At 37.7% G+C, this 21847-nt stretch overlaps 1 protein-coding gene across 1 annotated transcript; it reads right to left on the reverse strand.

The window, feature by feature from the left end:
* Positions 1–1009: 1009 nt before the first annotated feature.
* fam171b (family with sequence similarity 171 member B) lies at positions 1010–18607 on the reverse strand. The gene is made up of 9 exons (XM_030155457.1): positions 18114–18607; positions 11441–11674; positions 8753–8845; positions 8469–8627; positions 8211–8381; positions 7808–7924; positions 7601–7724; positions 3856–7127; positions 1010–3185 (listed from the first exon to the last, which is right to left on the reverse strand). The coding sequence occupies exons 1-8, from the start codon at positions 18373–18375 to the stop codon at positions 5810–5812; spliced, it is 2478 nt and encodes an 825-aa protein (XP_030011317.1). The 5' UTR covers positions 18376–18607; the 3' UTR covers positions 1010–3185; positions 3856–5809.
* Positions 18608–21847: the final 3240 nt, after the last annotated feature.

A 21847-nucleotide genomic window follows, 5' to 3' on the forward strand; every position in this document is an offset into this window, starting at 1 on the left:
ACATAAGAAAAAAAAAACGCTTGTCACTACGAGAATAAAGTCGTTATTTAACGAGAATAAAGTCGTAGTTTTAAAAAACTCATTTAACGAGAATAAAGTCGTTAATTAATGAGAATAAAGTCGTTATTTGACGAGAATAAAGTTGTAGTTTTAAAAAACTCATTACTTAACGAGAATAGTTGTTATTTTACAAGAATAAAGTCGTTGTTTAACGAGAATAAAGACATTATTTAACGAGAAAAAAATCATTATTTAACAAGAATAAAGGCGTTATTTAATGAGAATAAAGCTGTTATTTAACGAGAATAAAGTCATTTAACGAGAATAAAGTTGTTATATTTTGAGAATAAAGTCATAATATAATGAGAAATTGTACCTACTCATCGATGTAGAACTTGGAACATTTTGTGAAGTTATACTTTCATTTGGGGGTTAGGCACCAAGGCCAAATACTGAGTCTATCCTCCATCAACACATTAGTATAAGGACTTTGAAGACAGTTTGCACACATTTGGGTTTGTTGTAAGAATCAAACTGTTTTGTAGCAAATTGCCTCTTGTGGGGGAGAAACTGATGAAGTAGTCAGCTGTAGGGTTATCGATGGTTACACCAGAGAACTATAGTGGGGATGCTGCTTTTCTCGTTAAATAATGACTTTTTTAAAACTATGACTTTGTTCTCGTTCAATAACAACTTTATTCTTGTTACATAATGACTTTATTCTCGTAGTGACAAGTGTTTTGTTTTGTTTTTTTATGTGGCCCTAATACGTTGTCGCAATTATGAAATATTTGCGGAAAAATCTTTTTTATGTTTAAAAAGGTGTGGACGCATCAAATAGACACAAACAAATGCAAATGATTTTTTTGTGTTAATTGTTAAAAAGAAAAAAAATCAGAAAATGAATGAAGGAATGAATGAATGAATGCTCCCAAGATGCATTTGTAGAAGTACAGGCTGTTTCCATGGATGAAGCCAGTCGAGAAAGTCAGGAAACTATAAACAAGGCTCAGTATCAAGTAAGTTTATTAATTTAGTGCACAAAAAGGCAAGACTAGTAACACTACCATTATTACAGAGGTCAACACAAGAGGTGCCCACTTTGGAAGAAACAAAGTCCATGAAGTTCAATGGCTAGACACAAGAGGAGCACACTATAGAACACATTGAAATCAACACAAATACATTCAGCGAGAATCACTTTAAAACGGGAGTGGCAGTAGGGTCGTGTTCATAAACTACTCCTTGTGTTGCTGTTGTAACTCAAGTATACCTGTTTTCAAGCCGATGACTAGTGAGAAGGTGTCCTCCTTTGTAAGCGTGATGAATGATTAAGTGCTAAACTCGTTGCTACATTAAAAACTGCAGTTGTTCTTGTACTCTCCCATTAAAGAGACTCACTCATTAAGCTCGTGAAAAGATTCATACAGATTAAACATATGGCACCTGCTAAAAAAAAACAAAACAAACTATGTCATTCAGTTATTGACATATTTGTACCTAAACGAACTTTCCTTTCAGATGGAAGAAAAACAGCACAATTAAAGCACAGTCACAAAATACAAAAAGGCTGCTTGTCTATATTTACACAAAATAATACAAATGCTTGGAGCTACAAGATCAAGCTTCAGACATACAAAGGTACATATGAAATTTAACAGTAGTACCAAGATGGAAGACTAAATATGGCAAAATTGTTGTTGCAAAATTCCATTTCAGATTGAACATGGCGGTACATATTGCTAGTGGACCCAGATTCTGGTACAGGTGTTTTACCAAAATTGATCATTGATGAGAATGACTTCAGTCTTTAGTATTTCACCTTGTTGACATTCAACCCAGTGCTAAATGTTCGATGTGCTGTAGAGGACCGATAGATGCGACCATATTTTATTTTGGTGTCGTACAAAAACGGGTGAAACGAGAAAAAAACTACATTGCGACGCTAATCTAATTTCTCATTTAAAAACCTGTTACAATTCTTCTCAAGCATATAAAGTCAATATTTCAGTTTAATGTCGTTGTTATTGGTAATAGCAAGTTAGCGATATAGGTGGTGACAGCAAATTTCCAAGGCACCAAATAATGTTGTAAAGAAAAGAAAAGCAAGTGATAATACTGTATGATAGAGAACAATTGTTACTGTGTAGTTGCGCAGTATCAAATTTAATTGCACCCTTCAATTCAGGCAAAAGAAGTGACATGACCTGCCCAGTATAACCAGAGGTTTAGTGTGAAAGATTTGTGCATGGTTGTGTGCTTAAAGTTTGTGTTGGAATCCATTTTGAGCTGGAAAATGTCTCTTTTCTGACTTCAGCTGACTCTATTTCGAAGCTAACAAGTGTCTCAGTTATTACATCTGTACACTGAGTTCTCTGTAGAAGACTAGAAGGGTTTATGGTTCATCAAACGAATATGAAAAATCACAAAAACAAGAAAGTGAACCAAACAGCCGAACAGTTAGCTGATCAGTCATGTGAGTTAAATGTTTGCTGAGTCAGAATTTATTCAAAAAGTGTTTCCATTTCTTCCATTTGTATTTACTCTTGTGTGGGAAAAAAAGGCAAAAACTACCTTACGTGAACCAAATTTGGGAAGGTTTCTTAAATTTTGCTCCGTCCATAAACATATTCCAACACAAAATGTGCATTAAATACATTTCTGGAAATGCACCTAGCACCCTTCTTCTGCTCCTCTACAACTGCAACAATGTGCAATATAAGCTAATGTTTGCTATCATCAGAAAAGCTCCCAGCACAAGACTCCAACACAAATGTCACGTTAACACACAATCATGTAAATATCAAATCTAAAATACATATTAATGTCTCTATCATACTTTTATTGTAGTGCAAAAGTATTTGTTTCCAGATAGTGTTTATTGGGATTAATTTGTGATTTGTATTTTATGTTGACAATACTCGAAAAATCTTGATGTAAGAGTAATATTTCGTATAACAACAAAGCCTCCTCGACACTTGACAGTGAAATAATTCAACGAACAATATGACAACATGACGTTAGCGCTAATTCAATCTATGGTCATACACACAAAGAAACATTCATTTTCATGCATTCTAAAACAACTGTAGGCTTAAAACCTTGAATATCAGGTGAAAGAACTTCAAAATGGCAGCTCAGTTTTACATATACATCGCGTTTTACTCCATAGTAAGAAACAATGCCTAATAACCCGACAAACGTAAGAACTCCCACAATGTAATAAACTGCAAACATAATAAAAATGTGCAGCTTTTAATGTAATAATCCCACAAATGTAATAGCAGTCGCCTACCACAAACGTAATACTCAATTTTCCCACAGTGTGCTCTTACCCTCTCCATTGTTAAACTTATCCAGACATTTTATTTACATGGCTCAAACATAGGCTTCTATTATACTTAATGAAAATAAATAATATCCAGTTCATACTGAAGCTTTTATAATAAAACCTTTACAACATTTTTGCCCATTATTTTGTTCCTCCATTTGTATTTGTGATTAAACACTTATTAATCTTGAATTAGTTCCATGTGGTGGAACTGCAACATTTGATCATTCTAAAAAGGCAAGTACCCAAAGGGTAAGAATAAATGGGAAGAAAAATAAAAATGAATGAATATTCATGCATGCATTACTTAAATGTATGTGATGTACTAATTTATTACATTTGTGGGAAGTTATTACAATTTTGGAAACTGAAGAGTTTTATCATCCCGCAGACAGAATAAATCCCCACAAAAGTGCAACCGTTATTATGTTTATGGGAAAGTTATTACATTTGTGGGATTATTACGTTAAAAGCTGCAAATTGTTATTACATTTGCGGTTTATTACGTTTGTGGGGTTAACAACGCCAATATGTTAAAACAGTGCATTATGCAATAACTGGACATAATGTAACCAGCGTTTACAACATTGACTAAAAATCACATTTTATGTATGTAATCTTTCCTCACATTTTGTAATAAACTATTACACGCTACAGCTGTTTAAAAAAGTGAAATCTGGCGTTTATTGGATGAAAATGCAATAATACTGTGTCATAACCAACCTAAATAATGTCCTCTTAATGAAATTAGCCAAATCTTAAAATCACCTTGATCTTAGTCTAAATAACCACATGTAAACATGAAGCAGGATTAGCTTTATCTTGCACATATTGCCAAATTCAGGAGTTAGACCTGGAAAAGCTCATTTACACTTTTTATTTATTGCAGGGATACTGCATTCAGGCTGTGCCTAATCATCACAAAATGTGAGCTTTATTACATAATGACGTGAAATTCTGTCTAGCTTTTGCATAATGCTTTATTGCGTTTGGACAGTTGAAGCTAAATCAAGAACAACAGCTAAATAATATGAAGGAGCATTTCGTGTCTTGAGTTAAGTACTTTAATTTCCCAATAATAACATGAAGCCCCGAGTCTGTTTTTAAGTTTAATGAAGCAGCATGGTCTGCAAACTGGGAAAGGCTTCAACATCTTATTAATTTACAGCAGGCATTTACGGTGAGGATAAGTGCACTACACATAGACCTGTATCTGTGTCTGTCTTGCAAGCTCACCAGATTTGACTAAATGTAGACAGATAGCGTGCCTTGTATAATCATATGGAATGATTACAGGCAGAACGAAGGCACCCTCTAGTAATGCCAGCACTGGGGACCATGGGACGTGTTCACACGGACATTTTGCTGTGAAGAATCTCGCTGGTGATCTTCAGATTTGGGACAATGAGATAACATGGTGCACAAACTTGTCTTAACAGCAGCAAATGATGTTTAAATGTGACATATATCCTGCGTTATTTCTTGAGCTAGCTTATGCATTCTTTGGCAGAGTTGTACAATCATGTAAATCAACAACAACAATGCCTGTGTGAGCACAAGTGAAAACTAATTTGGACCAACAAATCATGAAGTACTGATGTGATGACGGTAGCTCATTATGGTGAAATGGTTCATGGGAAACTCCAGGTGATATGTGCTGAATGTCACACGATGGTGGTTTTTTCATAAAAACATGAAACTTTGTATAGTTTTAGGCCGTGAACATTTCCAAAATGGAACTGTCGCAAAAACACCTATGAGCTGTGAAGCCAATGTCACCTCCCATTGTAACGGAATTATTTCTTGTGCATTATATTTCCTGAGCCAACCATGACACAGAATAGGTGAATGGGATTACAACATCATCATACACTGTTCAGGTGAAGAGTTAATGGTGAATTCTGTGATTGTGCACAAACAGATACTGTGTTTTGACTTTCATAATAAGGGTAGACATCACCTCTTCTAACAGCCATGGACTTCTGGATGTCCATTTAGAAGCATTTGGTGTTGCCAGCTTGGCTTTTAGGAATCATAAGCTGGGGTTGAAGTCAGAGCGAGAGCGTCATCTAACACGATAAAGCAGTAAACTTTGTTATTTATGTGTAACAAACTCATTCAGTGGTCTTATAAGTGTAATTTCTAAATCAAAACTAGAGTAAGAGAGTAGAATAAAATCGTATTAGCGGAAAAAACAGTTCAGTATAAGTGAATTGGAACTAGCATCTACTTTATTGTTTTGTAATGAATTAGCATTGACATCTAAGACTGGGGTTAGCTTAATTTTCAAGCTGTGGTTGTTGCCTCTTGACCACAAAGCATTTTTGCAACATGTTCCAGGCCAAAACCTGTACGAGTGTACCGTGTTTCCTGCTTTTATGAAAACCTGAACATCATTTCCACGTGTCACTTAGAGTAATTTAAATTAAGCACTGATGAAGTACAATGCTTGTCTTAATGTTTGCAGAAAGCTATGCTCTAACTTCTCTTCGTCAGAGGTCTTCCCTCACGCACATGCTTCGTACTCCTCTTGTCTGTCTTCCCTTTCTCCCTCACCTTCCTCAGGCGCCGTGGAGGTGGCGTACCTCGGGATTCGCTGTCCTCCTGAGCGCTAGATGTATCCATGCCATCTCTCTCTTCAGGAATATTGGGAATAGCTCCACTACTCCCGTCTAAAATGTTCCTCAGGGAAGGATCTTCTGGCGTGCAGGTCGCTGTATTGCCGCTTTCACTGCTGCTCAGGTCCTGCTCTTCGCCGTAGCGTCCTCCTCCTCGGCTGTGGTGCGGCAAGGAGGAGGCCCTGATCGAAGGCCGGTCACGCTCTGCCTCGCGGATGTTCTGCTGAGGCTCGTTCATGTCCACTCCTGAGTCCAGGCTGGTGTCGTTGCTGCTGGGTGGGCGGTGGCGGGTTTGGAGCTCAATGATGGAGTGGCGTACTTGTGCTGCTGGTTTTCCATCTAGTGAGACAAACCAGGCCCTCGGATGGGATGAGGAGGACTTGCCTCGGGTCAACTCCAACAATGTGCGCTCTGAAATCCCCTGGAGCTCGCCGGGCACACCGTGCCCACCACTGAAGGCCTCCATACCTGCTGCCTCGTTTAAGGTCCCAGGCACCGAGACAGAGGATTCCAGGAGGTTACTGTAGCGACCCCAAACGGCATTAGGGCCCTGACCCTGTAGAGGAATCTCTAGGGGCTGGGGGTCATCTTGGTTGCTCTGCTGTGGGCTGCTTCCACCTTGGGAGTGGTGATGTGGAACTTTGGGTAGTGTCTGGGTGTAGCTGTCTTTGCTTGCAGGTTCAGAGTGACCATCATACTCAACTCCATTGCGGGGAAACGTCGCAGACTTTAATTGCTGCTCCTGAGAACTGAAAAGCTCCGGAGCCTGAATAATGGCCACCGGCTGGTTATAGAGATGAACGAGCTTATCTTGGAAGAAGTTTTCAGAGTTCATATTGGCCCGATTCTGCTCCGTCTTCTCCCGAAGCCGAGCCACTTCTTCGCTGTTGATGTAATGAGGCGGCAGCGGCTGAGAACCTTTCATCCTATCTGAAGCGATGTTCTCGTAAAGAGGAGCTGCCGGGCGACTCCCCGGGTCTTCCACGTAGATGTTGTAGTTAGTTTTGTGTCTCGGAGTGGACAAGGGCTCACATTGGACACTGCACGAAGCAAGGCTGTTTTCTCCGGAGCGGAACAGCAGACCCTCTTCCATGTGGGTGGAGGTGGTTTGGTCTTTCTTCACCACAGTGAGTTTGGAGAAGCGAGCCCTCCTTCTCCTGGGCTCTCGATGCGAACCTCTGTAACAGGAAGACACAGGACTGAATCAGAATGGACTGTAGTCAGTGGTGGAGGGATTCTTTGCTTTTCTGAAATATGGTTAAATAGAGAAAATATTCAGCTGAATGCAAATGCCTCAAATTTGTACTTCAGTAATTGAGTAAAGGTACTTCCACCACTGAGTGCAGTTTTACAGATTTCAATCCATGCCAGAACAAAGTAATTGGGCACTTTATTTTTTTATTAATTTTATTCTTATTAAATTGTACATTTAGGAGTTTGTAGCCTCTCTATTCTTCATAAAGTATGTTTCCAAGACTTGTCTACAGCTGCTGCCGATCAATATTACCGTTCCAGGCTTCCAGATCAATAAGATTTTGATACCCGGTCAATACAAGTAGTTCTATTTTTACAGTATTTATAAATGTTCGAATGGGAAAAAGAAACCTTCTCTTCCACATACTGTAAATAAACCCCCAAAGTGACTCCTTACTTGCAGTGACACAGCAGTACCGACAGAAACCCGATGACTATAGCCAGCGTTCCGGCCAGAATTCCCAACAGCAGGTAGGTGTGGTATGACAGGAATTCCAGAGAGCTACCATGTCCCATGTAATCTATGTGGAGAGATTTGGAATAATTTATTAATATCCCATTCATCAGAGCGCTGTCATAATGTAGGTATATGGAGCTATAATACCATTTGGAGAGGGCAGGGGGGCAGCGAGCCAGTAGCCCAGATGGGAGGCTGTGTAGGTCCAAATCAGGTTGTTCCCAACGGCTTTGACGACCCCCAGACCCTGGTTCTCCCATGCACCTGAAAGCAGCAACATAGAGGACCTGCCATCAAACTCAGCAAGAGATGGAGGAATGTAATGTTATAATCTGACATAATTCTAATTTTAAAGGAGTAAAAATAACTAGAAATCCTAATACTGAGTCCCATTACATTCTGAAATCGCAAGTATTTTGATAGTATGGATTCAGGAGGTAAGCATATCTTTGTAATTCCCAGTTGGTGTCATTTTATTTCCGTTATATTCTGATCTCATTTGCTTGTGTTACTCTAGTGCTGAGTCTGAGCTGTGTATCTATATTCTTACCAGTCTTGAGGTTAAAGGCCCAGGCTGGTACAGTATCAGAGGCTCTCAGGTGGGTGCTGTGTCCCAGAGGCAGGCTGATCTGGATGGGTCCACGAATCTGCAGTGCTTCACCATTGGAGTAGAGCAAGACGTCGATGGCCGCCACTGCCTTCAGCTCAATGCTTCTGTACACTGCAGGCACACACCAATCCAGTAAGAGGTTATTTTTTCCCTATTGTGGTTCCTTGTTTCAGTGCAGTATGTGGAAAATCCAATCACCTGATTTGTTGCTGATGACCCCTGGGGTGCAGTTGACACAATCTTTCGCTAGGTGGCGCTGTGGTACAGTCAGGTATGCAGTCACTGAGGAGACATTGGCCTTATCAGAGACCATGAGGAGGTTCTTGGGGAATTTAACTCTGGGTTGGGATGAGCTATCTGTGGAAATAAAAATAGAACAAGCGCAACATTATAAGAGCTTTTTGTAAATATGAGATAGGATGTTTCCTTTGTGTTCAGGCTAGTTTTTGATTTTCTCATGGGTCAAAGTGCGTTGGACATACCTGGTAACTTCCCGGTGATGACGACAGAGTCTTCAAACAGCCAGATGTTGCCCTGGCTGTGAGGGAGCAGCGGTATCGTCACAGCCGAAAAAACTGCACATACACAAAAGGAAGCCACACAAATCTCAAATAGATTGGAATTACAACAGAACAGGAATGTATGTTTTGGTTGAAAGGTCATGTTCAAAATATTGCGGACAAAATTGCAATTAGTGATAGTGATCGTAATCTGGTGAAGAAAAATGTTAATTTTAGAAATACTGCAAGATCTGAAATATGTCAAATTGATTCTCTACACGCTTAAACACACACCTCATACAACATCTGATGATTTTTACATGCAATAAAATGCATTCAAATACCATTCAGCTACTATTTTTGTCTATCAGGTGCTAAAAATATGTAGAAAAAATTAAAAAGCAGCATTTTTCCTGGCTTTGTTAATGGTTTAACTGCTACCATGGCTTATTTTGTTGGTATTATTTAATTAACAAACCTTTAGTGACTTACTTTTTCAGTGTAATGTTTACATTTACAAACTATCCTTTAATAAAAATAACCTGAAAAACCTGAAAAAAATACTTTTAACAATATCATGCCTCAACTTATCATTTATACATGTGCATTACAGATGTTAGAGTTTGGAACTAAAATGAGTTTGACACCCTTGACTGTTAATATCTTTAGTGTCATTTCATACCCGAGGGCCAGATGGAGTGTCAAAACCCCTGATTTAGACCGATCCGGTCTGTGGGTGTGTACAACTACCAGCAGGTGGCGACACCACGTGAAGCCTCGTTTTCAGGTTCAGTTGTTGTCGGTGCACAAACAGCACAAAAGGGAGGCGCCTCTGGTCCCACAGAGTGAAGCAGGTCTCGACAGATGACTCTCTTTTCATCCGTCTGACTTCATGCTTCATCACGTCCCTGCTGTCATTTTCTTTTTGTTTTATAGAAGCTGCTCCCGTCTGATTCAGACCAGGGACCGCAGGGAGCAGTAACACTCACACAATAAACCCGGGCCCCTTTTAGATCCGCGATCCCCCACCCCCCTCTGCATCTGATTCAGTGCTCAGGACAAAGACAGTTTGCTGAGGCAGGGATACGTAGGAGTCACCGCCTCGGCTCCACACAATTCTGTAGAAACAATCAATACGAGGACTATAGGACATGGCGTTGTCTTACACTTTAATGTACCCTGCAACACAAACTGCTTCATCAGGAACAAACCTCAGTGACAGATTGCATGTTGTTGCAGACACTACATTAAATATTAATGATGATTAAAAATGCAGTGAGTCTGAATACTGTTTGCTTACAATTAGCTAAAGCAATGACTTACAGAGGTATCCGTTAAATGATTCAGTTATGTTCGTTTGTGATGGAGAATCCTCTACATCCACACTGTAAAAACAGCCTGACTAGAAAGAAGTCAAATCGTCTCCAGTACAACCAAATGGACATTGGGGTCAACACACTTTGCTTGTGTAGATTTCTGAAAACAAGGACAAAACTATAAACACTGAAGGCCTGTAATTCACCTGATCCAGTGGTTCCCACCCTTTTTTGGCTTGTGACTCCATTTTAACATCACAAATTTCTAGCAACCCCAGACATTCAAAACGGAGACTTTTTTTTTTTTGCTAAAATTAATTTGTTTTTGATCATGTAAAAGTTTGCTAAACTATGTTGCAATTAAATGTTAACTTTAGACAACATTTAGGCTATCTAATGTATATTATTATGGACGGAGGCAGAAAAGCCAGGTGTAGATTACTGCACAATGTGAGAATTTGATTTTCCTTGGTCAGGATATGTACAGTCAGTCCAGCTTGGATTTACAAGGCTGACAATTAATACTGAACAAACAAGAACTCAGACTATGAATTATGAAAGTGCTGCAGCATCTTAAACCGGCCACAATGAACTTTTGAAAGATAAACAGTACCACAGTGCTTCAGTTTCAGCTTCAGTTTGTCATGTCTGTTATGTATTGGGATTATCTCTCTCAACTCACCATATATTACTTATTAGTATGTGGGGTCCCGACCCCAAGGTTGAAAAACACTGACCTAAATTTAAGCAATAAAAACTAAACAGGTGAATAATCTAAACCATGAACAACCAAAATAAGTAGAATTTGAACAGTATCATGCCTGTTATTAAAGGCTTTGTGTCTTTGTAGATCCGCTGTGATCTGTAAGTTGTAATGCACACGTGTAAATGAGAAGTTGAGGTATAATATTGTTAAAATCACCCTTTTTTTACTAAAATGATGAGAAAAATTTGGAGTTATTATTTATAGATTTTTATATTTTATTATTTTACTGGTCCGGCCCACTGGAGCTCATGTTGGTCTGTATGTGGCCCCTGAAATAAAATAAGTTTAATACCCCTGCTCTAATGTGCAATAATAATGTCTATCAGTCATCATGTAAGCAGCTGAGATGACATGGTAGTGTTTATTTACAATGACAGTGTTAGTTAGCAGTGTTCCCTGTGTTTTCAGTACATCAGCTTTTGTGTTAGTTTCACCCATAGATGTGTTATTCACCCCCTGTTCTACTTCATTGACACTGTTTATGCTAATGACTGGTGTGTGATCTTTACATGTCAGAGACGGTGTTTTTTCTCATTCATTTTTCTCAGTCAGATAAATGTGTATAATATCCCGGTGGGTGGTACTCACTGGGCCTCCTGGTCGTGCTCCAAGGCAGGGGGCTGGGGATGTAGCCTTCCATCATGCCCAGCAGAGTGAGGCTGAGGCCTGGACTGTAGGACACCCACAGGAGAACCTCCCCCGTCTCCTCTGTCCTGGCAGAGCTCGTCAGCGTGTGGTTGATGTAAACGTCCACCGAGGCCCCTGACAGAGGCTGTCTGGTCACTTGGTCCCGCACCAGGACCTTGAGGGCGAACTGAGGCTCTGGAAGAAAATGCACCATGACAGAGAGACAGTTAACGCTTCGGTAGGTGGTGTTTGTTGTATGTGGACAAAAATTAGATAACCTGAGAAACTCTACACCGAGTTACTGTCAAGAATAGCTGTTATTTATACAGTCACAGAAAAAATTATTAGACCACCGCTTGTTTTCTTCAATTTCTTGTTCATTTTAATGCCTGATACAACTAAAGGTACATTTGTTTGGACAAATATAATGAGAACAACAAAAATAGCTCATAAGAGTTTAATTTCAGAGCTGATATCTATCCGTTTTCCATGGTTTTCTTGATAATAACCAAAATCACTTCAGTTCTTACATCAATATCTATGGCATTGTACTGCCAAAAACAGTGCTTTTAGGCATTCCATGTTTTCTTTTCTGTCTGTTTTAGTCACATGATACACACAGGAGTTAGTACTTGATTGCATAACCATTGTTTTTGATGACTTTTGATGGTCTAATAATTTTTTCCACGACTGTACATAGCCCAGTATCAATAATGAGTTACCTAGTGTGGCTGCTAAAATAAAAGGGGTGTCAAACGTACGACCCGTGGGCCAAAACCGGCCCACCAAAGGGTCTAATCCGGGTCCGATATGACGTGAAGATATTAACAGTCAAAGGTGTCAAAGTCATTTCAGTTTAGGTTTCACATACAGACCAATTTGATCTCAAGTGGGTCAGAGCAGTAAAATAATAACACAATAACCTAAGAATAATGACAACTCCTCACTCCAAAAGTTTTACAATATTACGCCTGTTACTAAATGTTTAGTGCCTGTGTAGATCTACTGTGATCTGTAATCAGGGGCGCCGCTACTAATCATGGGCCCCATGAAATCATTGTGGACCCTACTGAAATTGATGTTTCCCATCTTCTCCATCTGTCGCACGGTGGTGGTGGTGGTGGGGGGGTTATATACGTGAGGGTGCACTCAATAAACAACGTCACTTATGATACCATAAAAACGCAACCTAAACTACTTCTTCTACAGCGGATCTTACACAAAATTTTCTCTACTTCTATATCTACTGGGCCCCTCCACTGCTCTGTGGGCCTCCCATAAACAGTGAGCCCCATCAATTTGTCATGTTTACACCCCCCCCCCCCCCCCCCCCATCAGTGCCCCAGTCTGTAATGCACATGTATCCAATCCAACTTTAATTATACAGCACTTTATAAACAACACAGATAGCCAAAGTGCTGTATACAAATTAAACACATAAAGATTTATTATCACATAAAATCAAATGCAAAACTAAAGAAAAAAAAATTAAAAAAGCTAATATCTCAAACTGAGTTAACCCTTAGGAGTCTGTAATATACATTTTTGCCCATACCTGTTTATATTTCCCTTTTTAAACACTCCATATAATCTGATACCCCATGTGTGGTATATCAAAATGTGCAGAATATTCTCAAGTAATAAAGACTCATCTGTACTGGAACACTGAAATGAAAATGTTGGGTCCTGAGGCTGATAAATAAGAATTCTGATTTTTCAAAAAAAAAAAAGAAAAGTGGAATACATTGTTTAAAACACACTTTTACTGGGTGTGATTTAGCAATTTATTTTATTCACAAAAGTAGTGCAACATATGGAAAACAGCCAAATAAATAGATAAACAGATAAACTCAGAGAAATGGGGGCATGCTGCCTTCAGGGACCGACCAGAGGCTGTGTAAATCTTGAAACTCAGCGCAGATAAAACAGATGTGAACTGATATAAATTACTTCTATGCATGTTGATTTCTAGGGGCTACACGTCAACAAGAAGAAATATGTTTTAAGAGAGGATTTAAAAATGATAAATTGAGGAATAATAATAAAATTGTTCTTATTTTTCTGTGGAAATTTCAGATTGTGCATGTTTGTTCAGATTATTCACATTTTCAAAAATAACATTTTTTAAGATAAAAAGAGCTGCAAATGATTTATAAGTGATTATATTATTTTTCTGGTCTGAAGTGTTTGAGATCATATTGGGATGAATGGGGCTCCTGAACTAAAATGAGTTTAAACAATAACGATAATAGATCCCATATGTTCTACCAGAGTGTAGTACATCATCCCAGCAGCGTTCTCCACCGGGTTTCCAACATATCCCTCTCTAACCTTTCTCTCACTATGAAAAAATGATGAGCTGAGCACGGCTAAATCGGTGGGTGAATGAAAAATACATCAAAACCAGCGACAGAAGAGGACGTCATTTACATTCATCCGTTCAAGCTCTTACAGCAAGTTGCAAATTTTCAGTATTAGAAGTAAATGAATCTGCACAAGATGGACTCCAACCTGTCCAATCTAATGCAGTTCAGTGTTTTTATGGCTTGGCTTAATTTTACTGTTGTAGAAGTTTATGGTGATAAACGTTCCATCATTATAATCGATTGAAATGTGCTATCTCTAAATTATATACATATTATGTCTTCTTTTGTGGTCTTTTCACATTTTGTTTTTATCGTCATGCATCTTTTACAACATTTTCTTCTCATCCTTTGCACAGAATTTGTTCAACTTCCACTCAGGACCAAACAACTTTTATATTTTTAGCTACTGTGTCCTTTACAAGTAAATGAAGACCACAAATAACCATGTTTTATCTCATTTTTTGTCTTTTATGTCATTTTCGTCTTGTGTCTTTTCCAACGCTTTGTCTCATTGTGTCATTTACAACTAATTTAACACTACAAATTACCCTCTTTTACATTATTTTTGGTTTGTTACATTGTGTTTGTGTTGTTTACTAATTTCTATCTTGATCTTTCTATCATGTCATTATCATTTTTGGTTGCATCTTATATGTTGTTTTTGTCTTCTATACCATTTTGGTTTTCTTAATTCCTTTATATCTAATGTAGATTTTCTCTTTGACATTTTTTCCTGTAATTTTCTTCTGGATTCATCTTTTCCATAATTTTCCATCTTTTATGTCTTTTCACTGCCTTTTTGTCTTTTTTCATCTTCTACAAGCACAAATAAGTGTCATTTACCTTGATTTTCAGTTTTATTGCCCACAATTTGCACAAATAATGCACTGTTATTGTATATAAATTGCTACCTGTGTCTTTACATATATAGTTGACATGTATGTATATAGAGTTTGTTTTGTCTTATTTTGTTTTTCTTACATTTTTTCCTTAATATTTACTGGAGAGACAACTGGCGAGCAAAGCTGATTCTGATTCAAGCTGATCTTGTTATAGTTTCACGTTTATGAGACGAGAAATAACGATTTTGCATTTATCATCATAATAACCAATATTGACTTGTACCAACATTTTTATCCCAACATCATGCCATAATTTGGAATTATTGACCAGCCCTATTCGGCATCAATAAGGCTATGTTCAGACTGCAGGCAAATGTGGCCTAGATCAGATTTTTAGCCCATATGTGACCTGTATCCGATCTATTAAAGATAGTTTGAACAGCACAAATCCGACCCAGGCCACTTTCATATGTGGTCCTAAATCCGATACGTATCTGATATTTCCCAAAGCGACTTCAGTCTGAACGGTCAGGTTGCATTTATCCGACCTTTATGTCATTGAAATATGACATACGTCACAATTCTGCATCCCAGGAGGAGGAGCGGTGGGAAAAATATATTTACTTCTGTAAACACAGTGCATGCCTGTGTGGTCATGTATTACATCAGGACCTCTTTTGCGCATGCAGGTCACTTCAGGATCACATTCAGTTCATACTCAAAACTGATAGAAGTCGCATTTAATGTGTAATATGAACAAACACACCAAAAAAATCAGCTTTCACTAAAAAATCTGAATTGTGCATTAACCCATAAAGACCCAATCCTCCAATGTTGACCAAAACCATCTACTGATCTAAACTGTTTAATACCTGTTGATCCACTAATCCTATCAATACATGTAAATAATTGGTGTAAAATGCAGTTTGTCATCTTTTCATGGTCATCAAATATGACCCATTTGGACGTTCAGAGGCTCCATAGTTACCATGGAAACACCATCATCTTCTACAACATTGATTCACCAGTAAAACCCATGGAGTTGGATCAATGACAGTGGATGGACACACTGGGTTTATTTTTTTATTTTATTGTTGATATTTTGGCTGAAAAAGTCACTTTTTTTTGTTTTCTCTGTTTCTGATATAATAACCTCAACTTTACTCTGAACTTTAATTAACATCTTACATGATCAGTGAATTAAATATAGGAAAATACATGATTTACACTGAAAAAATGCAAAATAAGGAAGGTAATATTACAATCAATGGTAATAAATAACTTAAGAAAGGTTGAATTTAGAGAAATATTCATTTGGGAACTGCCACAAAAATAGCACTGGGTCTTTATGGGTTAAGACCTGCTGTCTGAACGTAGCCTAAATCATAATAATTGGGTGCACTGATGTTTTTTCCCACCCCTAGTTCACAAGTGTTTGGGCTTTCCTGGAGAGCGCTGGAATCCATGCCCTGAGCCAATGTAAACACAGACTTTAAAGTGGCGAGTCCAGCCAGGAGCACAGGCTCAGCGCAGGATTAACATGCTCTCCATTAATACAGTACATCACCTACTCAGGCCAAAAAGATAAAACCATAATCCCTCAAACCTCAACAGGATCCTATTAGTGTAGCTGTAAAACATATTCAATAGAAACAACAGAAAGAGGTGACAGTTTGACATCCACAACACTAATACGCACTTATTATCAGCATTTCATCACACTTAATTTATCCATCTTTTCATGTCTTTTTTTTTATATATATCCAGATATCAAAGTCCTTATTTCTGATGTTACTCCACTTTAAACCTACCTCAGAACCTTTTGGCGCTCACTAATAACCCTTCTCAATATAAATTCTACCTCTGCACGTGATCACAAACTTGTATTTACTTCCATTCACTTAGAACTTCTATTTAGCGGCAATGGTTGAATAAGAAAAACACTCACATACATACATACATTTGGAGTATTTTTACACTATATACTGTGCATTAACGGTCATGTGCAAACAAAGTACACTGGATAAAGTAAAAAAAGTAAAAAAATACCCTTGTTTAGGTCCTATATGACAAAAATAATATGATGCAATACAAATATGATATGATACAGATAAATATTGCTGCAAAAACGACAATATTTCTGCTTGAGTAAAATTATATGAGTATATAATGATAGTGGTGATTATCATTATTACAATTTTTATTGTGATACACATTTTTCTTTTGCGATTATTTTATGATTTTTCTATTTTGATTCTTCTGAATGTTCTACATCTTAATTTGCAAAAACGTGTCTTTTTTTTAATTTTAGTGTTTTCATTTTGCCTTTTAAATCTTTGGTCGTCTATGACATCAATTTTGACTTATTGTGTATTTTTTTTCACGTTTTTGTGTCTTGTACAACATTTTAAGCACAACGTGTAAATGTTCAACTGGACATTTCGTACTTCACATCGCTTTGTCATTATGTTGGATTGTTTTAGACTTTTGGTACCTTTTACAATATTTGCATCTTGTTGTGTACTTTATCATCTTTGTCGTCATTTTGTCATTGTGTTGAATGACAGATTAGTTGCATATGTTTTAAAACATTTTGGACTTTTTGAGTCTTAGAGGATATTTTCACCTTTTTATACCTGACATCATTTTATTATCATTTTGCTGTTGTGTTGTACATCTTTTGACTTTTTGAGTCTTTTATCACATTGTCAGCATGTTGTGTCTTTCAGGATGTTTTCATCCTCTTAAGTACTTTATATTATTTGTTTTGTCATTCCATGTTATACAATGTGTTTGCATTCAAAGTTTAGCCCTTAAAGACCCAGAAGCATGTACTGATCTAAAATGTTTAAGAACTTTTCAACCATTAATCCTTTCAATACAGTGAAATAATTGAGGTAAAATGCAGTTTCTTGGCTTTTCAGCAGCATCACATGTATTTTTCAGATGCATCCTGTCATAGTCTCAGTAGTGAACATGGAAACATCATTGTGTTCAACACTGGTTCATGCGTTTTGAGAAATGACACTGGTAGATGCTTGTTTTTTATGTAGAATTAATTACATATTTAGCTGAAAAAGTTATGTTTCCTTTAATCTTTTCAATGTACATCACAGCTAATGCCAGCTTATTATGTCCTCCAGTTAAAGGTTATTTATTTATTTTTTTTATCCTAAGTGGACATTGAAAAAGCATGTTGTTATTTGTGATATTTTTGGAATAACAGGTAAAACAGGACCAAAACAATACCCAAAAAACATGATTCATCCAGATAAATATGATGACTGGTTTGATGATGCCTCTGGCCTGACTTTGACAACAACAGCCTGCCATGGGATGCTCATCACATCGGTACCTGGCTCGGCTCGGTTGTGACTCACATGTACACTGTTCTGTTCCAGTTTCAGCCCGGTTCGGAGCATTTACCTGCCATCAGGGCGGAGGGGCCCATCACTGTGCCCGGGGCGGTGGGCTCTCCGACGGCGGCACCGAGGCTATTGTCCCCGGGAGAGGAGAAGGAGGAGGAGGGCAGGCCGCCGCCCTCCTCCGCTGCTCCCACCGCCTCATCCAGGCACGAAATCAGAAGCAGCGACGGCAGAAGGAGCAGCAGCAGCAGCGGAGGAGGTGAGGAAGAGGAGGAGGAGGAGGAGGAGGTGGAGGAGGAGGAGCGGCGGCGCGCGGCGGGCATGGCGAGAGGGGGAGCAGGCTCAAAGACATAACGGAGCGCGAGGAGCCGGCCGAGGCTGCACAAGAACCAGGTCCCGCGGCGGGTTCGACCGTCTCATGAAGGCCTCATCCCCTCCCACGGCGTCTGGTGTTCACGGTGAGGACGGAGGGCGAGAAAAGCCCACGGAGACGCCGAGCACTGGTGCTGAGGCTGGGCGTGTGACGGAGATCGCGTGTGAGTAGATGATGTCTCACTCTGAGGCGAATACAACCCCCCCCCGTGATTGTCCAGACCAGCAGAGGCGTGCGTTACTGTTTGGTGTCGCTGCGTCTTTTACGTCGTTTACGTCATGTTACGTCGATTACGTCATTTTTATTTGGTTGAAAGGACTAAGCATTTTTTGTGTGTTTCTTTATTATTGATCTGCCTGCTCAGAAAGGGTTTATTCTTAATCTCATTTCCTTATTAGCCAAATTTCATGTACATGCCAGCAAATTTACCAGTCAGAAACCCAGCTTTGTGGTCTTTAAATCTTACTTAAAATCCTACCTACACACACTTAACTTTTGCACTACCCGTAAAGCTGTGAAGACTAAAGCCTTATGTGATGAATTTAAGTTGTAATTTTATTTATTTATGTAATTAATTTTATTTATTTTTATCTTATAATTATTTTTTTCTCTTCTTGTTTATTCCTTTACTTTTATTTATTTACTTACTTATATATGTATTTATATTTAATTTAATTTCTTCCTGCCTCACCGCAAGCATTATGTTTTCCCTATGCCATGTTCTGTTCTATGTGTATATGGTATTATGTAAATAAAGTATGAGAAAAACAAACAAACAAAAAAGCCAAACCCCAAAAGGCAAAAAAAAAAGAAAAAAAAAGCTTTTTCTTTTTTGTTAAAATGTTGGTTCCATCGTGGGTCTTTTTTTTTTTTTTTTTTTTTTTTAATCATTTTAATTTAATTTGTTCTTTGTTTTATATTTATTACTAGGCTAATTATATCTTGTTTCGCTATTAACATCCTTCTCACTGTATTAATATATATATATATATTTTTTTTTTTAAATAAATGAAGTCATCTCTTTTACAGTTGCCCTAGTGACAGATTTTTTTTTCTGTTAAAAAGCCCCTCATGTTGTTTCCATTGTAAGTTTTTTTTTTTTTTAAATTACTATCCCATTTTTATTATTATTATTTTGTAATAATTTTATATTTCTTTTTACCTCCACCAAGGAGGTTATGTTTTTGCTGGCGTTGGTTTGTCTGTCTGTCTGCGAAATAACTCAAGTTATGGACGGATTTGGATGAAAATTTCAGGAAATGTTGATACTGGCACAAGAAACAAGTAATTAAATTTTGGTGGTGGTGATGGGGGGGGGGCGCTGATCTGCCTTGGCGCGCTCTGAGTGCTTTTCTAGTTTTATTTTGTTTCACCTTTTATATCCTTTACATAATTTTCTGCTCACAATATTAGATTCAGATCTGGACTACTTTATTACTTTATTTATTATTAAACATGTAATATAAAAAAGAAATGAACCAGTCTCAGTGTATTGATAAAATATTTGGTTTGAAAGAAAAAGCAACATCCTACAACCATTTTTTTGGATTATTCTTCCCCCCCAAATGACTATTTTATGTTAATGAAGGATTTCGAGCAACAATACAGTAATATACAATTTAAGAGGACAAGATTTAAAGCCTTATTTCATCCTATGGTTTATGTAATTCTCAGTGATTAGTGATTAAGAAAAAATAAGTCTCAAGTTTACTGTCAGAGCTGTGGATCCCAGTGATGTAACAGCATTTCCCCAATCTGACAAAGATAGTCAACAGAGAAGATGTATCACTCTTACAGCTGTTTCATTGCACAGTGATGCTTCATACAAACACATCCAACCAACAGATATTTTTTACTGCAGTCATTTTATTTGGTTAGGTTGAAAGTAAAATACCCATCTCAGTTTCCCAAAGCCTATTATTAATACCACTTTCTTTTTTCCCCCCAAACCTTTTCAAAAGATGATTGATAAAAAATAAAAAGTGCAACACTGCAGGAGAAAAAACTGGTAAAAATATTTCAACAGATTGAAATGTTTCTTTCAGGTTGCTGAAGGAAATCAAGATGCAAAATAGAGAAAGAAAATTAGGACTGGTAAATAAGATCTGATGATTGTTTTTGATATTTCAAAACTTTTTGGTATGCCTGCACCTGATCAAACAGGTATACATTTAATATGGAAAAATTATCTAGCTTTGGTTTACATTTTTTAGGTTATATAGCATCTAGCATGACCCCAATGCATATATATTTGCGCATTTATATAGGCCTCGTGTTCATTAATGACATATTTCAAATATGTGTGGGCTTATCCAACAGCAAACCAGATCTGACTTGAATTTTATAAGAAGTATCATGTAGGAACACAATTTTTGTTAAATGTTGGAAGAGGTTTAACATCTATGACAGCAGCATTAGTTAACTGCTTCCTGGCAAATGTAGTTTCTAAATATAAGCCTTGAGAAGCGCTTGAACTCTGCTTCTTTAACCCTCCAGGGTCTGTGATCAAAGCATGTTATAGAAAAGGGGGAGAAAAAAAGAAGAAAACTAGGTCACCTGGAGCACTGCTGTCAAGTTCACTCCAAAGTGCAGATGTGAAACTCTCTCCTAGTTTTAGTTTAACGTTGACAGACCATGTAAAACTGATTTACTTTTGCAACTCCCAAAACATTTGATTGAGCATGTTTGTGTTTTTGTAATAAACGGTGTAATATTTCAATTTGGATTCAGTTATTTTCGGCCCAGTATGTTAACAAAGTACAAAAAGAATGATCAGATCATACAGGTGAAATAGTGCTGGAAAGAGAAGATGTTTGTTGAAAGGAAATATGGCCCCAAAAACAGATTTATGTGACTAGAAACTCACCTGTCAATATGAAGACATCTGTCCTTTTACTACCTAGTGTTTTAATTTTAAAAATATTTCATAGATGTCATATGACACTGTTTAAGTATTCTTTTGTGATTTAAAATTTGCAATCAGAAAATCGGCCAGTCATAAAACAAAACCACCAGTGATTAATGAAATGAGCTTTTACCTAAAACAGTTACTTAATCCGTCAGCAGGGGGCAGTGTTTCCCTTGAAAATACTTCCCTCACCTGGTTATAAATTTACATGGAGCATGAGGTTGTTCATGTGCATTTCACATTATTTCAATGTGTTTTTAAAGTTTAATTCATGACATTTTAAATATGACCATTTTATTGATAATTTCTGAGAATATTCCATCTTTTCCAGAAGAGACGCCATCGAGGTATGACATCCTGAATAAAACTGATCTCAGTGACCAAGATGTCCTCGTGTTCAACTCAAGTTTTTGGCACAAACATAAGAGTTCTTTATTGAGCAACTCTCACCATTGACATCATTTTCTGTAGAAAGAAATTGAACATAGTCAGTAATTATGTTTCTGTAAAGCAA

Source organism: Sphaeramia orbicularis, chromosome 2, assembly GCF_902148855.1.
Source record: "Sphaeramia orbicularis chromosome 2, fSphaOr1.1, whole genome shotgun sequence".
In the NCBI taxonomy this organism is placed as follows: Eukaryota; Metazoa; Chordata; class Actinopteri; order Kurtiformes; family Apogonidae; genus Sphaeramia; species Sphaeramia orbicularis.

What these genes read in the sequence shown, in the direction of transcription:
- fam171b (XM_030155457.1), bottom strand. Translation starts at nt 18,375, where the DNA reads ATGCCCGCCGCGCGCCGCCGCTCCTCCTCCTCCACCTCCTCCTCCTCC. An exon ending in GAGCACGACCAGGAGGCCCA is followed by an intron (nt 8,846 to 11,440) that starts GTGAGTACCACC and finishes GTGTATGTGCAG; the next exon opens with TTTTTTCGGCTGTGACGATA. An exon ending in CCCCCTGCCCTCTCCAAATG is followed by an intron (nt 7,725 to 7,807) that starts GTATTATAGCTC and finishes CTCTCCACATAG; the next exon opens with ATTACATGGGACATGGTAGC.